We start from the raw sequence: 15,144 nt of genomic DNA, 5'->3' as shown, positions 1-15,144 counted from the left end.
AATCATCCCTGAAATCCACTGTTTGAATGTTCCTCATGATCTCTGATTTTGTCTTTGACAGTGTGGAAGACGAACTGTTAGTGAAGATGTTCAGAGCGCTGAGATCATTGAATGGTCGTTTTCCACTGATAGAGGAGTTTTCACTGCTCACAAAAGACTCAAAGCGAAATCTCTCTCATATCCTGAGCAGCTTGACGTCTCTCCTGAGACTGGTGTCTGTTCAGTGTTTGGATCTTACTGAGTGTAAATCAGAGGCTCTGTCTCTCACGGCTCTGTTCGGTCTCCAGGAACCCCGGACTATCAGGTCTGTGTTCAGTTCAGTTGGTCCATTTTCTGTGAGTAAATCAACCTGTTTAAAACTGATGAGTCCTGTTCTGTATGTGTGTGTGTGTGTGTGTGTGTGTGTGTGTGTGTGTGTGTGTGTGTGTGTGTGTGTTCAGGTTCTCTAAAGAGACTCTTCAACAGCTGGCTTCTCTGGTGTATGAAGCACAGGATGATGAACTGACACGCTCTTTCCTGAAGAAAGTGTCGAAGGATTTGACTTCCTGCTCACTGACCTGGGAAGAGATTAATTTCCTGCTGCAACATCAAGATCTACATCTGAAGTTGGACTTTAGAAAGAACAAAATCTCTTGTGAAAACATCAGAGAACTTTTGCCCTTGTTAGAGAGAATCAAGTTGAAAAGGTAAAAATAATCCATCAAGAATAGAGCCACGGTTTCCCTCCCTAATTTAATTTATATATATTTATAATAATATATGATTTTTTTTTTTTTGTTAGATTTTTACATGCCTCAAATGTGAGTTTTGAAATCATTGTGTGCTTTAAAAACATTGCTAACAAGTTGCCTCTGGTTTTTCAGGGCTCCTGGCTTATTTCTCAATCATTGAAGAAACTCTCGTTTGAGAAAAGACTGTGTAATTTTTTGGCGTAGAACAAAATCTTTTAAAGTAATGTTTTTCCACAGACTTTATATTTACTCATGATTTGAAAACCATTATTCTAAATTCCTATTAGAAAGTTTGCAGGCTGACCCGTGGCAAATTAGATTTCTGGGTCACTTTACATATTCACATCATGGCTAAACAGTTCAATTGCATCCATTGCTTCTCTATTAAAGAACATGTAGTTTACTTCTCTGTGTTCACTGAGTGACTTTGATTCAAGTAGATTTTACTGATGATCTTATTCTCCACAGGTTGAGCCCCAGCTTTACTCTGTCCATCATTATGGAGATTTATGAGTCTCGCTCTCCTCAGTATGTGTCCAGTCTGATGAGTTCAGCAGGAAATGACATCAATCTGAGCGGCAGAGTGTTGGACTCTGTTCACTGCGCTGCCCTGCGCTTCACTCTCGAGAACTGCAACACTGTTAAACTCAATCTGCTCTGGACCTCCGTACCAGAGGAGGAGCTGGAGAGCTTTCTGCCTTTGCTCAGCAGAGTCACACAACTCAGGTTAGCTGATTTACAGCACTGATATTATAATGGCTGTTGTTTTGCTCAAGAATCTCTTTGTTAACAGTGTGTGTGTGTGTGTGTGTGTGTGTGTGTGTGTGTGTGTGTGTGTGTGTGTGTGTCTAGTGTTGACAGGCTGCTGCTGCTGAAGCTGCTTCATTGCTGCAGTTCCTCTGATCTCCAGCAGGAGACAGCATCTGTTCTGCTCTCTGCTCTTCACAACACACTGGACTTCTCCTGCTGCTCGGCTCTGGATTTAACACACACACTGGAAAATCAACAACATTTGAAACTCACCGTTAAAGACTGTAAAATAATCTCATCTGTGCTTCAGAAAACCCAAAGTGTTGTGAAGTTGATTTTACAGGACTGTGAGATCTCTGATACGGCCCTGAAACAACTTTGGCCAATCCTGCCTCGAGTCCAGCTGAGGTGAGAAACCTGACAGATCTCTTTCATTACTGATATTACAAAGTCCAATTATTTATCTCCATATAAACTCCCTGTATATTATTCTCATGTTTGTCGTTGTGTTCTCCTGTCTCTCATCAGCTGTAGTAAAGCTTTGCTGCTGCAGTTTCTGGCTTGTATTAAAGCTGGATCTCAGAGAGACTCTTCGAGGAGGACTGAGGCTCTTTCACAGGCCTTGGGAGGAGAGATGGACCTCAGTCACACTCAGATGGACCCGAGCGCTTGTGAACAGCTGGCGCTGTTTCTGGAATATTCTGAAGGGCTGAAAGAACTGGATCTCAGTCACTGCAAACTCACTGATCACTGCATGAAGCCGCTGATGCCACATCTGCACAAAACTCAGACTCTGGAGTGAGTTACAGAGACACGGCAGCAATAGACAAACACTAAACGTGTTTATTTCTGTTATTTTATTGTTTCTGTCTCATTTCTTCTTATAGTGTGAGTCACAATAATATCACAGATGAATCAGCAGAGAGAATCCACAGCGTCGTCTCCAGTCACAGCAATATCCAGACTGTGCGGTAAGTGTGTGTGTGATCTGTGTTTTATTTCTGTATGTTTATTAACCCTCTAACCCACATCATTTATTAATAAAACAGAGAAGTTTTAGTGATTTAACTAAACAAAACATAAATCATTCGATTTTTACGTTATAAGTCATATCTGTTTTCTGTAATCTGATTAAATTAATTGTTTAATTTTAGTTTTAGACCCACATTGTTGAAGGGCCACATAAGCATTTTTTTAAGCATTTAAATATGATTAAGTAAGTCTGTAGTTTTGATATGTAAAAATGCGTATTTAAAATTAAATTTACGTTTTGACTGAAGGTCCTGACTTTTTTTTAATTTTTTTTTATATCATATTGTGGTGAATTTGGTGTGTTCAGGCTGTTCGGAAACAAAGTCAGAGACAGAAAGCAGTTCATCGGAGACAAGAGATTTGAAATATGGTGAAGATCCTGGATCGTAACCGGATGATTCATTAAGATGTTTTGTAAATGACTCAATTCATGATAAAACAAAGTGACAATCACTTTGCAAAGCATGAAAAATCTGTGTCATAGTTTATTTTTATGATAATTTTAAAAGGAATTTATTCATATCTTTAATGTAGTCTGATTCATTTAAACCAGAATTATTCAATTGAAATTTTTTTATATATTGCAATGTTGTGGTAATAACGTTTATATTGCCTTAATATACATATTAGAGCAAGAGTTATTTCTTATGAATGTAGTTCTATGTATTGATCTGTCTTAACTGGCTTCCAGTCGCTGCTCATCAAGTTCAAGAGACTGACATTGTGTCTCTGTGTTCGAGCCTGTACTTTATAATTTGTATTCCACATGTATAAGTTACTTCGTATAAAAGACTCTGCTATATAAATAAATGTAAATGTGATGTAAATTAACTCTTATTTGAGCAAAAGTGTGTAGGCCCTTAGAATGGCCCTAACTAAGGTTAATTAAAGGGTTAGTTCACCAAAAAAGATAATTCTGTCAGTAATTACTCACCCTCATGATGTTCCAACCCTGTAAGACTTTCGTTCATCTTCAGAACACAAATAAAGATATTTATGATGAAATCTGAGAGCTGTCTCACTCCTTCATAGGCTTAGGTAATCAATATCTGCCATCCCAGAAAAGTTAGTAAAGACATCGTTAAAATAGTCCAAGTGACTACAAAGAAGATGTGCATTCATTGACGTCTTTTCTTTAAAAATTTGGATATTGAGACTTTATTTTCACGGTTTTCAAGCATTTCACAACCCACACACAAACAACTACAAATGAACAGGCCTGGTGCTAATTATTAATGTGTGCACAACTACCCATCTATCTGACAAATTCACAAATGTGCGTCACTACATTTAAACTAATACAATACAACTTATGTGTGCAAAATACAGAATAAAATGAATGTGCAGCATTTAGTACAAATAGAGACAGTTGTTAATACAAAACCTTGATTTTGTATTAATATAGGTCATATAATGTAGGGACGATGATAGACTAAACAAAGCTGTAACTATAGCATGAAAAAGACACATGCACACCTCTCTGTAGCTGAGTTTGCCATCATAATCTTCATCCACCTCCTTGATCATGTTCTTCAACCCCAGATGAGTCTGTGGAGCTCCAAGTTTCTCCATCATCAGCTTCAGCTCCATCAGATCAATGAAGCCGTCTTTACCCGAGTCAAATCTACACACAGATACATATACAAACAGCTTTGAAGGAGTAGTTCACCTGAAATTAAAGTTCTGTTATAAATGACACATCTAGTACTGTTTTTCCATAATTTAAACCTGCTATATGGCTTCATAAGACCTGTAATATCAGGCAAAAGTCTTATGGACTGTTTTAATGGTTCTTTGTTGTTGGAAAGTTTTGGAGAAAAGTTCTGGATTACAAATTTAGAACAACTTTACCGGTAAAATTATTTATGTGACTGTTCAAAGGTTTGGGATCAGAAACCTTTTTTAAGAATGAATCATTTTAATAAGCAAGGATGCAAATTGATTAAAAATAACAGTTAAGATATTTATAATGTTACAAAAGATTTATATTTCAGATAAATAATATTATTTTCTATTCAACAAAGAATCCTAAAAAAACAACAACACACATTTGTCACAGTTTCCACACAAATATAAAGCAGCACAACTGTTTTCAACACTGATAATAATTAGAAATGTTTCTTGAGCATCAAATCATCATATTAGAATGATTTCTGAAGGATCATGTGACACTGAAGACTGGAGTAATGATGCTGAAAATTCAGCTTTGATCACAGGAATAGATTACATTTAAAAAAAATATACTCAAATATAAACCAGTTCTTTTAAATCATATTAATGTAGCACAATATTACTATTTTTTCTGTATTTTGATCAAATAAATGCCACCTTGTTGAGCAGAGGAGACTTCTTTCAAAAACCTGAAAAAATCTTATCAACCTCATCTTTTGAACATTTTCTCCATGTCTTTGATCTGTTTGCGGGAGAACTCTTTAAACTCGGTGTAGGGGTTGAAGACCTTCATCTGCTTGGGTTTCGTCGTGCCGTCATGGATGTCCAGCCTGCGGTTGAGTTTCTCCGTCAGTTCAGAGGTGGCGTCGCCGTTCACGGCAGCGAGAGCGGGAGCGGGTCTCTCCTTCTCCTCGTCCGCTCCTGTGTGCACCGGTGACTCGGGTTTGGTGTCCAGACTGCGCTGCAGCTTCAGTGCGAGCTCCTCGGATGACATTGCGGACTGTGAATGTGATGCTCTGCCTCGCACGATCAGCTGTTTCTGAACACTAGTCTCGAGGTGGGAGAGAGGCGGGGCTGCGGAGAGTCTCTTTAAACGTGATCTTTCAAGTCCAATGGGAATAGTGTAAAAAGTGACGCTATAAGCGTCTGATAATAGAGCTCTGATGGCATTATGTTGCATTTTTACATAATGGATTTGTGTAGATTAAATGAAAATGAAAATTCTGTCATCATATATACTCACCCTCATGTTGTTTCAAACCTGTATGAATTTCTTTCTTTTGCTGAACACAAATGAAGATATTTAGAAGAATGTCAGTAACCAGGCTAAGTTTCTGGGTCCCATTGACTTCCATAGTAGGAAAAAAAATATACTATGGAAGTCAATGGGACCCAGAAACTGCCTGGTTACTGACATTCTTCTAAATATATTCCTTTGTGTTCAGCAGAAGAAAGAAATTCACACAGGTTTGAAACAACATGAGGGTGAGTATATATGATGACAGAATTTTCATTTTAAAGTGAACTATTTCTTTAACTTTTCCCATTCATTCTCGATGGTAGTGCTTAACACTACGGATGCAATATACTTTTGGCCACACGTAGACTTCCTGGCGCTGTTTCGCTTTATCCGAGGCGGGGAATTTAAAGAAGCGTAGAGTCATCTGTCAATCATTCGCAGTGGAGGAGGGGAGATCCGTTTTACGATCGGAGAGATATTTGTTTACCGAATTGTCAGCAAATTGTTTTTTTTTTTTTACAACAAATATTTACAGTCTAAACTACCTTCAGACAGATTTGACCTCAGGTGACCGCATATACATTATTATTAATATATTTTATAATTTAAATTGCATGTAGCCTATATTATCATGTAATCGTATTGTTTATTGAGTTGAATGGTTTGTGACCATAGACTGCAAAAAAATAGTTTGTGACGTTAAGAAACCCAGTAAACCAAACTCCTCGTTGTAAATACAGCTGTATTTTATAATAGCCTATCTTTGTTTGTAAAGGTGAATGTTTCATCATTGATTTCTTACTATGCACTCAAATAAAATGTTTGTGCAATTTAATGGTATAGTATATGAATAACATTTTATTATGAAAAAAAAAGTTAATTAAACTCAATAATAGTCTGTGAAAGAGGATATTGGGAATTTATATTTATTTCATAATAAAATGGTTCATTTAATTGTTGTTTTATTTATTAAGAAATAAAATAGTTTAAATCAGAATAGAAGTGTGTTAATTAATTGTGTTAATGCAACAGGCCATAAACACTAATCAGCTCTTTGTGAATGTATACGTGCAGCACAGCAGGATGAAGGTGAAAGTGATCTTCCCAGGCAAGATCAAAGTGTGCTTCAGGAAAGGACCAACCGGATATCTGAGACAAGATCCCTCAGATGAAGCCACGAGGATTAAAGACAACCCCAATCTCCAGGACAAATCAGCCCCTCAAAGGGAAGACAAGGTCAAGGAGAATGCCCGCTCTGTTGTCTTCATGAGAGGAGGAGATGTGTCAGACAGACAGGAGGTGCTGGGAGAGTATGTGCTTCAGTTTGGAAAGTACAAAGGCAAGTCATTCCGGTGGCTGCTAGAGAATGATGTAGGCTGTACCATATTCTTGACTAAGAAGGTTGAGGAGGAAGAGAGAGCCGGACAGTTTAAACCAGAGGGTCCCAAGAAGGACAGCCTACTTTCATTTCTTGAGTACAGTAGAAGCTTCCAGGAAATCGAGGATCTCCTAAAGTATTTAACTGGAAGATCAGTGGCACCACCTGTGAGGAATGAAGATGACAACTTGGTTGGCTTTGGGATTAATGCAGAAAAGACTTGGAGGGATGTTTGGGAGAGAAGACTCCAGCATCATTACTCCAGTCTTCAGTGTCACATGATCCTTCAGAAATCATTCTAATATGATAATCTGATGCTCAAGAAACATTTCTCACTATTATCAATGTTCAAAATACATTATAATAAAAAACATTATAATACATTATAGAAAATACATTTTTAATTACATTTTTATTTCAGGATTTTTTGATGAATAGAAAGTTCAAAAGAGCAGCATTTATCTGAAATAGAAAGCTTTTGTAACATTAAACACTACCGTTCACAAGTTTGGGGGCAGTAAGATAAATCAATACTTCTATTCATCAAGGATGAATTAAATTGACCAAAAGTTACAGTAAAGACATTTATAGTGTTACAAAAGATTCTATTTAAGATAAATGCTGTTCTTTTGAACTGTCTATTCATTAAAGAATCCTGAAAAAAAATTTACACAACTGTTTTCAACATTGATAATAATAATAAATGTTTTTTGAGCATAAAATCATCATTCTGAAGGATCATGTGAGACTGAAGACTGGAGTAATGATTCTGAAAATTCAGCTTTGATCACAGGAATACATTTATTCTTTTAAAAACATAAAAAATCGTACCGATCCAAAACTTTTGACCGGTAGTGTAGGTGCATGTGTGCTCACACACACACATTTTATATACTTTATTTGGTTTCACATTACAAGTCAAATTTCATTAGGAATCAATTTTTTTAAATAATCCAACAGATTAAAACAAATCAGCACATTGTTATGGATTAAACCGTTTACTAAACGCTTTAGAAATAAAGTTGACTTTCTGACTTGGCTTGTATCAAAGAGTATGCATATTCAGTGTGTGTGTTGTGTATACTGTACTGTACATATATACTGACAAGTTACAATATAGATTTTCACAGCAGCTTCACAGTAGTAACAAATTCAAAACAAATTCTGCTGTAAAGCAGCTCTAAGAAGCCAATTTATTCAGCTCAAGTCACTTCTGTGTTGATTCAGTTTTAACTCAATTCAAGATTAAAATCAACTGTGCATACATACTGTATACAGTGTATTTGTGCACATACATGTACGTGTGACTTCTGTACACACCACTGTACAAGCAAAAGACACGTAGCAGTGTTTTACATTTGTGTGTAGTTTGGTGTGTACTGTACTTTAACAGTAAAGGGTTTTATATGTCATTGTGTCTGTTTATGTTATAAATGCTTGAAAGTTAAATTATCTTCACTATGCTTTCAGGTTCAGAAGTTGTTGGAGTCCCGGTGGTCAAAGGTCTTATTCCTAGTGCATACTATAGGGATAATTCTGACATGAAACAGGATGATCTGTTCTACATTGATTTGTAGCTGTTAGGCCGTGTTCAGGCCCTGTTCTAATTATTGTGTTCAATACTAAAATTTATATCTCATCATTGAAGGTAAGTACAGAGTTCTTGGTTTGCATGTTTTTTTGCATGCTATACTTTAAACATTTGGTATGTACATCATCTACAGTGTAAAATAAGTACATCTCCAAAATGCAGAAGTACAGAAAAAGTACAAATATGTATTAATTTGGACTACAATGGACTACATCTGTTTTGATACATGAAGCCGTAGATTACTCATGTAATGTAGACCCATTAACATAGCACACCGCTAATATTATAAAGAGTCTTGACATGTGTTCGTATGGGTTTGTATGCATTTGCATTACAACCTAATAACACATTTACTAAGGGACAGTAGTAGAGGGTATTAGAATGACATTACATTTTTCTGTGTTAGCGAAGTGTAAACCACCAGCAACACTCTTAAAACCAGACCGGCCTGATGAATATAGTAGTACTACATCTCCACTGTTAGTAGTATATGGATGTGTACACATGCAGACTCTACTGTAAGGATATGCCTGTTTCTGATCAGTGTTATTGTTTTTCACCAATTCCCTTCACTCCAGTGAGGGTTCCTTTGCCAGTACCTCCAGAGTTGCTTGAATTGGGGTTATCGACAAGCAAGACCACATCGCCTTTGAGACCAGTGCAGGAAACCATGCTCTGTCAATGTAAGGACTTACTGTAACATAATTTTACTTAATAAAATTTAAAACAGATTTACCATATTTAACAAATGTAAAGCTCATCTATGACTAATGTCACCCATGTCATCCTGCAGCCCTCCTCCCAGTGACCTCTGCACAGTCTATAGCCTCTACTCCTCCGTCAGGCCCCCCTGCAGCCTCTGCTGGGTACCCCTCAACTCAGTTGGAGGAGAAGCATGCTGTTCCACCTCTGCCAAGCTATGAGCAGGATGTAAGCCAATGGCACTGCTCTCACCAGCAGAGAATCTGGATGAAAACAGAAATGGAAGCCTTGGGACTGTGGCCAGGCTCTAGACTGGTGAGACATCCAATGAACATGATCTCCTTGTGGCGTTACCCACCTCAGCCTGAGCTTATTGATTCTGTCTATAAGCTGCCATCACCTAAATACTTTCAACTTCATCCATTCTTCATTTGGAAACCAGAGCACACCATTATGGAAAGAGTCCGCAACAACTACACTCTGCCATGTCTGAACGGCTGTCCGAATCCTCATGTTGTCTCATCAGGAGTTGGACGACCCTGTGTCATTATTGGTACAAGCAGCCAGTACTACATACTGGCCTCTCGGCTCAGCAAAGTCTGTAAAAAGTACTGGTTTGCAGACAAACCCCAATGGATGGACAGGCTGCCAAGTCGGTTCTGCAACATTTTTCCAGCTTTTCTGACGCACAAAAAGGCCATATGTAAGACTGTGATGGATGAGTTGCGGCGCACAGCAAAGTCTCCCAATGAAATGGCCAATCAGTTGAATGAAGCTCTCCACCTCAGGTATGAGCGTGCACACCTGGCTTACCTGTCCACTGTTAAGAATGTGCTGGATGGAGACAGTGGACTTTATGGTCAGCAGACCATCACAGGGACACTAAGAGCAACAAATACTCCTGCTCCATTTGGTGGGTATGGTGATGTGGTCGGTGGGTATGGAGTAACAGTCTCACCCCACTACTTGGTTGACTGCCTCATTCAGGGGCACCATAGGCAGGAGAGCACACTCAATCTGCTTCTTCAAGGCACGTTTGGACAAGTATTAAGGGTTGAACATACCCGCAAGGTGGCCCGGAAGGTTGTGCTTTCATCAGGTACTATGTCGTCATACGCTGTGATGAATGAAAACTGGATGATCTTGTCCTGGGTGATGCTGCAGTCTGAAAGTGATAAATCCCTGCAGCCAATGTATGAGGGGCTGTCCCGTCATTACATTTTTGCAGGACTTCCAAAAGCCAACTACCAGTGGGTTGACAGGTAAGAACCACCCATCACATTTTCCTTCCCACCTATATTATATTTGTAAAGTAAACTAAATATAGTATAGCAAATACATGTATCCTACTTATTTGAATGTTTAATATTTTAAATATACTTCTCTTTGTGTGTGGAACAGAGACTGCTGTGCTGCCTTCAGGATCCCAAACCCTGATCCCCAGGAGCACCTCCTCTGGGATTCTTGGAAGACCACTGAGGCTATAGTGACTGCGGCAACCTCTGGGCATCTCATCAACACCTGTGCCTCCCACAAAGAATATAATAGTGACATCAACATCAAGCTGGACTTGACAAAGGGGAACTGGAGAGCTGCTGGTATCCCTTGTATCCTCTGGTGCTCTTGGAAGGGTTAAATGTACAAAAAAATTGGAAAGAATCCAAGTCAAGGCACTCAGTAGGTTACAAAAAAAGTAAAAAGCCTTTGATAGTTAGTAGAGGGCTAAAACATTGAAGATAAAAACATCAACGCGTATCGGCCCACTGGCCTTCATCAGGGTGTTGGTAACAAACAGACAAACACAAGCAGTACTTATAATTGGATTGGTTTCAGGTGTGCCACTCTGTTCCACTGCATGTGGCGGTTCTCCAGAGAGTGTACTTCAGAGCACCATCATCTGCATAGTGCTTTTCTGCAAGTTTCTGTCAGCAGCTTTTAGTGTTGTGGACCAGACGGACCTACAGAGACTGAAGCAGGCTTATGTCTTCTGTGGGATAGTGCCTGCAAATCCAACAAAGAAGCACATCAGGGAGCACTGCCGCACTAGGGTCCCACACCCCAAAGAGCTGCTGGAGAGATTGGAGAGCGTTCTCCAAAGATTATTTTTAGAATGTGATCCTGATGGTGGGCCACTGTTCAAACCAACAATGTTGAAAATGTGGAGGATCCATAGAGTCCACATCCTCAGAGGCTGCCTGAGTGACCCAGAGATTGAAGAGGGGATCCTCTACAGGCATGGTGGAACGGTCCAGCTGAACAATGTGAAGGGGGAGGCGGCAGCTGTACCCGTGTGAATCCCTGTGAAAAACAGGAGGGGTTCCATTTCCATCAGGCGAGATGGGTCACAGGCACTCAGGTATCCACAGAACTTTTCCAGGTACAGGGCATGATTGGAGTGGCTCACTGGAATTTCCAGCACCTTGTGGACCTGAAGCAGCCTGGAGTGAAGCTGCCAGCAGTTTTTGATCCTGTGCTGACCATGGAACTGAACAAGCTCTCAGACGTGGTGACAGGCCATTCCAAGTACCCTGCCTTGTCTCACAGACAGACACCAGAGAAAGGTTTGGACTGCAGAATGTGGAGCCTGGTTGTCGTCCTGTCCCCCTGGACTGGGACAAGCACAAGTCCCAGAAGTTACCTGTTGCAGGGGAGGGAGAGCATCAGTCCTCACAGCCGTCTGCTCTCAGTGAGATATTCCCACCTAATGACACACCTGAGGAGGTGAGGGAGGAACACTTTGCTCAGGTAAACTTACAAATATTCCACTCACTAAAATACAAAATCTAACTATGTAATTACTGATTGTAACCCAAATTAATTACCCTATGGTCCAGGATGACATCTTTGGTGTGGCTTCTCCTGGCTCACAAACAATGATCCAGCCTGCACAGCACACCAATGTAAAAGGTGATTCAGCTCACATCTTCATCCCTTAATTATTCCTTATTTATATGAAAACTACAGATATTTCAGAGATAAAAGTGAAACTGATTTATTTTTTCTGTGTCTTTTCCTCTCTTTTAGATGAGATGACACCACCACTGCCCTTTGCTCCCTCTCCACGAGCTGCTCGCACAGGTTCCATCAAGGCAGGGGGTCTACTTTTTGTCCTGGACCATTTTCGGTGGACACAGCCCATGAGGGATTCCATTGATGGCCTTCTGGCAAAGTACCATGGGCAGAAAGACCTTCTTACCCAGGTGGATGCAGAGTATGCTGCCCTTGTGCAGGCTGCCTCCAGGGATACCAATATCCTCTTACACCCCACAACGAAACTGCATATCTCACGTTATGTGAAACACCTGGCCAAGATGACGAACACAAGTTCATCCCTGAACACCAGTCCAGAGAAACTCCTGGAGACCCAGCAGCTGTGGCATCACCTCACAAAAGGTAGTGAAACTGTAAGTGTTCCAGTGGTAACCCTCCCACCTGCCCCAGTGAACCCACCCAGAAATAAGCCCCAGGAGTCCCCGCTAACTAAAGGTGAGATTGAACAGATGGTGAAAGAGATTGTGGCGAAGCAGCAGCAGCAGCAACAGCAGCCGGTTACAAAGAGGACACGGAACTGTCTTGCTTGTGGCCAGCCAAAGTCACGTTACCTTGGAGATGGCTCGTCCATTCATTTCTTTTATCAGTCTGAGAGTGTGAAGTACTTTTACTGCTCTACAAAGGTATACCAGATGTATGCAGCGGAAGGCCTCACCAATCCTCGAATGCCGTTTGCTGACTTTGCTGAAACACCCTTTTTTAATCGAGAGCTACAGGCCGCAAAGTAGCGCTCTGCAGAGGCAAGACAGGTATTGGAGGAGCGGAAAAAGAGAAAAGCCATGGAGCAGCATCCCACTGGTCACCTCTGTAGACCCAGAGAGTCCACACACACATACTGGGTTCCCTGGTGTGGCAGGGAAATATGTATATTGTCCTGCCAAAGTGTTTTCCCTATATCGGACAGAGGGGATGACTCACGAGATGACTTGGGCAGAGTTCTGTCAGTCTTCCTTTTATGAGACAGAAAGGAAGAGATGGGTAGCAGAAAAGGGAAAGTGACTGCCCTCACGTTTCCTGGTTTTTAATGTATATATTGTAAGTATTGTATCATAAAAAATAATAACTCTGTATCTTATTTGTTATGGATATCTGTTACATGCTGAAACCACTGTGGTTTGTTCTTGCCTTACTTGTCTTTATTTGTTTTTTTTTGTTTTTTTTTTTACTTTAGAATGCCATGTTGGTCCATGCATGACTGTCAAATTTTAAAAAAAGTCTGTTATATAATATAACTTTTACTGTTATATTATGGATAATTTATCAGTTAAAATGTTTTTACATTTTCAAAACTATGATTATTTAGATGATGGAAAGCACTGCTTTTAATCTTTTGCAATTGCAAATACTTTGCATCTCACCTGTAAGAATTGTTTTGCATATAATATTTCTTAAGCATGTTGTTATATTGTTCTTACTTTTTATTAGTTTGTTACATTTGGCACAATCATATTTATACTGTATACATGCACATGGGCAGTAGGATAATCTTTGTACTTTGTTTAACTGAAAAAGTACTGTATAGCCTGTTTCAGCCTGTTTCTTTTTTGATTCTTCCATAGACCTTTGTTCAGTAAGTGTTTTTAAACTGTCACTTGATTTCGTAGATTGATTATTTCTTTTGGTCATGTTGAGATATTCCCATTTTTTTAACATTTGTTCATTCAGTTGCCTTGGTTCACATTTTTGTGTACTGTTACTGTACATAGTGTTTTGGTAGAATGAGTCTTTTAAAATTAAAAAGGTATTATTTTATAATTGTATATTTTATAAAGATATATTTATAAAAATGCTTGAATGTTTGAATGTTTATATTTTATTAAAACATAATTTAACTGAAAATATCCCGAAAATCATTGACTGTTATTTTGGACAAGCACAATAAGTTACAGTATATATCATTTTGCACCAATTAATTTAACAGTAAAATAAGGACTGTTATTTTGGACAAGCACAATAGGTTATATATCACATTGCACCAATTACTTTTTTGGTAAAATAAGTATCCTTCAGAAACAAGTTTCATATTAGAAAACAAAAGTAAAGTGATTACTGATTCATAATCCATTAAAAATATTAATTAGTGAATGTGTCAAAATGTATAAATAACATCATTTTCATCTCAGCTGGGATTCGCACCGAAGTTTCGGTGGGGAATAATATTGATAAAACCTGTGACACACCCTCAATTTTTTTCTCACTTCTGATTGGCTAGTCACCAATCTACAGGTATACACATGCCTGGCCAAAGTGAAAGTGCCACAGCACAGACGGCTTAGGTGTGTTCATTTGACGCACCTTCAAATGTAACATTTATTTTTGTACTCTGTCGAGTATTATTTGTCTGATCAGGTCCTTTACGCGTCTAATAGTATCAGCTTAACGTTACCAAGGATTGGTTTGGATTTGATTGGTTTTCGATTTAGGCTTTTCAACATTTTTCGCGTCAACAGCTCTATATTAAGTCGCCAACAACAATGATTTCCATTGCTGAATTACTCACATAATTCAGAATAGGAGCAAAATAGATTAAGCTGGTAAGTGTGCTTCACTCTGACTTTTTTCTTTTTTTTTTACCTGAGGCAAGTGAATTATGCTAGTTATGATGAGATGAAGTAAAGAGTGATTATTGTTAGGCCTTTGTTTTTCGTTATTAGAAACTTGACATGCTTCGACACTTTCCCCAATCCATTTTTTTGGGTGGTTTCAGAGAGCAATATGTTTTTAACAATATTTGTGTGGATACAATTTTATTTGTAATCTTTTCTTTCAATTGTGCCTAGTCAAAAATGAAGTAGGCCTAGTTGACAGTCTACAGATAGGCCTAGGCCTACTTACTTGTTTTCGTGAAGCCATTAAATACAAAGTAGTTAAGTTTTGCATTTGGCTTTCAGTAGGCTGTACTTTGTAGTAACAAACTACTTTTGCACTTGATAACTAAATAAATATAGGCTATAAGATTTGACAGTTTAAAAAATGTATTATTTTTCTCTTAAATGTA

The 15,144-nt window shown here is 38.8% G+C and overlaps 5 protein-coding genes across 5 annotated transcripts in view; 4 read left to right on the top strand and 1 right to left on the bottom strand.

Moving 5' to 3' along the window:
- Window positions 1-3,518, top strand: part of LOC311297099 (uncharacterized protein) — a 79,361-nt gene extending 75,843 nt beyond the window's left edge. The window contains exons 27-33 of the mRNA XM_084419212.1: window positions 62-304; window positions 441-686; window positions 1,200-1,457; window positions 1,584-1,889; window positions 2,010-2,279; window positions 2,369-2,452; window positions 2,821-3,518. Coding sequence (XP_084275338.1) covers window positions 62-304; window positions 441-686; window positions 1,200-1,457; window positions 1,584-1,889; window positions 2,010-2,279; window positions 2,369-2,452; window positions 2,821-2,887 — 1,474 coding nt within the window. The 3' untranslated portion in view covers window positions 2,888-3,518. The remainder of the gene's footprint in view (window positions 1-61; window positions 305-440; window positions 687-1,199; window positions 1,458-1,583; window positions 1,890-2,009; window positions 2,280-2,368; window positions 2,453-2,820) is intronic.
- Window positions 3,519-3,848: 330 nt separating this feature from the next.
- Window positions 3,849-5,252, bottom strand: efhd1 (EF-hand domain family, member D1). The gene is made up of 2 exons (XM_084418032.1): window positions 4,898-5,252; window positions 3,849-4,137 (listed from the first exon to the last, which is right to left on the bottom strand). The coding sequence occupies exons 1-2, from the start codon at window positions 5,176-5,178 to the stop codon at window positions 3,864-3,866; spliced, it is 555 nt and encodes a 184-aa protein (XP_084274158.1). The 5' UTR covers window positions 5,179-5,252; the 3' UTR covers window positions 3,849-3,863.
- Window positions 5,253-6,447: 1,195 nt separating this feature from the next.
- Window positions 6,448-11,389, top strand: LOC311296873 (uncharacterized protein; the record flags this gene model as incomplete). Its single annotated transcript, XM_084418857.1, has 5 exons — window positions 6,448-6,938; window positions 8,904-9,076; window positions 9,187-10,357; window positions 10,497-10,693; window positions 10,968-11,389. 5 exons carry the CDS (start codon window positions 6,448-6,450, stop codon window positions 11,387-11,389), a joined length of 2,454 nt encoding a protein of 817 aa, XP_084274983.1.
- LOC311297527 (uncharacterized protein) lies at window positions 10,979-13,615 on the top strand. The gene is made up of 3 exons (XM_084419861.1): window positions 10,979-11,840; window positions 11,930-12,002; window positions 12,120-13,615. Exons 2-3 carry the CDS (start codon window positions 11,969-11,971, stop codon window positions 12,872-12,874), a joined length of 789 nt encoding a protein of 262 aa, XP_084275987.1. The 5' UTR covers window positions 10,979-11,840; window positions 11,930-11,968; the 3' UTR covers window positions 12,875-13,615.
- Window positions 13,616-14,404: 789 nt separating this feature from the next.
- LOC311297103 (uncharacterized protein) overlaps window positions 14,405-15,144 on the top strand; it is a 29,709-nt gene continuing 28,969 nt past the window's right edge. Inside the window, exon 1 of the mRNA XM_084419217.1 lies at window positions 14,405-14,680. The gene's annotated coding sequence lies outside the window, so the exon portion shown is untranslated. The remainder of the gene's footprint in view (window positions 14,681-15,144) is intronic.

This window comes from Rutilus rutilus, assembly GCF_951802725.1.
Source record: "Rutilus rutilus genome assembly, chromosome: 9".
NCBI classification, from domain to species: Eukaryota; Metazoa; Chordata; class Actinopteri; order Cypriniformes; family Leuciscidae; genus Rutilus; species Rutilus rutilus.
Note: the sequence above shows the minus strand (reverse complement) of the source record. Positions and strands in the feature narration are given on the sequence as shown.

Coding starts and splice junctions, on each gene's coding strand:
- efhd1 (XM_084418032.1), bottom strand. CDS start 5,178: ATGTCATCCGAGGAGCTCGCACTGAAGCTGCAGCGCAGTCTGGACACC. Junction 4,138..4,897: donor ATGGAGAAAATGTTCAAAAG/ATGAGGTTGATA, acceptor ATCTGTGTGTAG/ATTTGACTCGGGTAAAGACG.
- LOC311297527 (XM_084419861.1), top strand. CDS start 11,969: ATGATCCAGCCTGCACAGCACACCAATGTAAAAG. Junction 12,003..12,119: donor ACAGCACACCAATGTAAAAG/GTGATTCAGCTC, acceptor CCTCTCTTTTAG/ATGAGATGACACCACCACTG.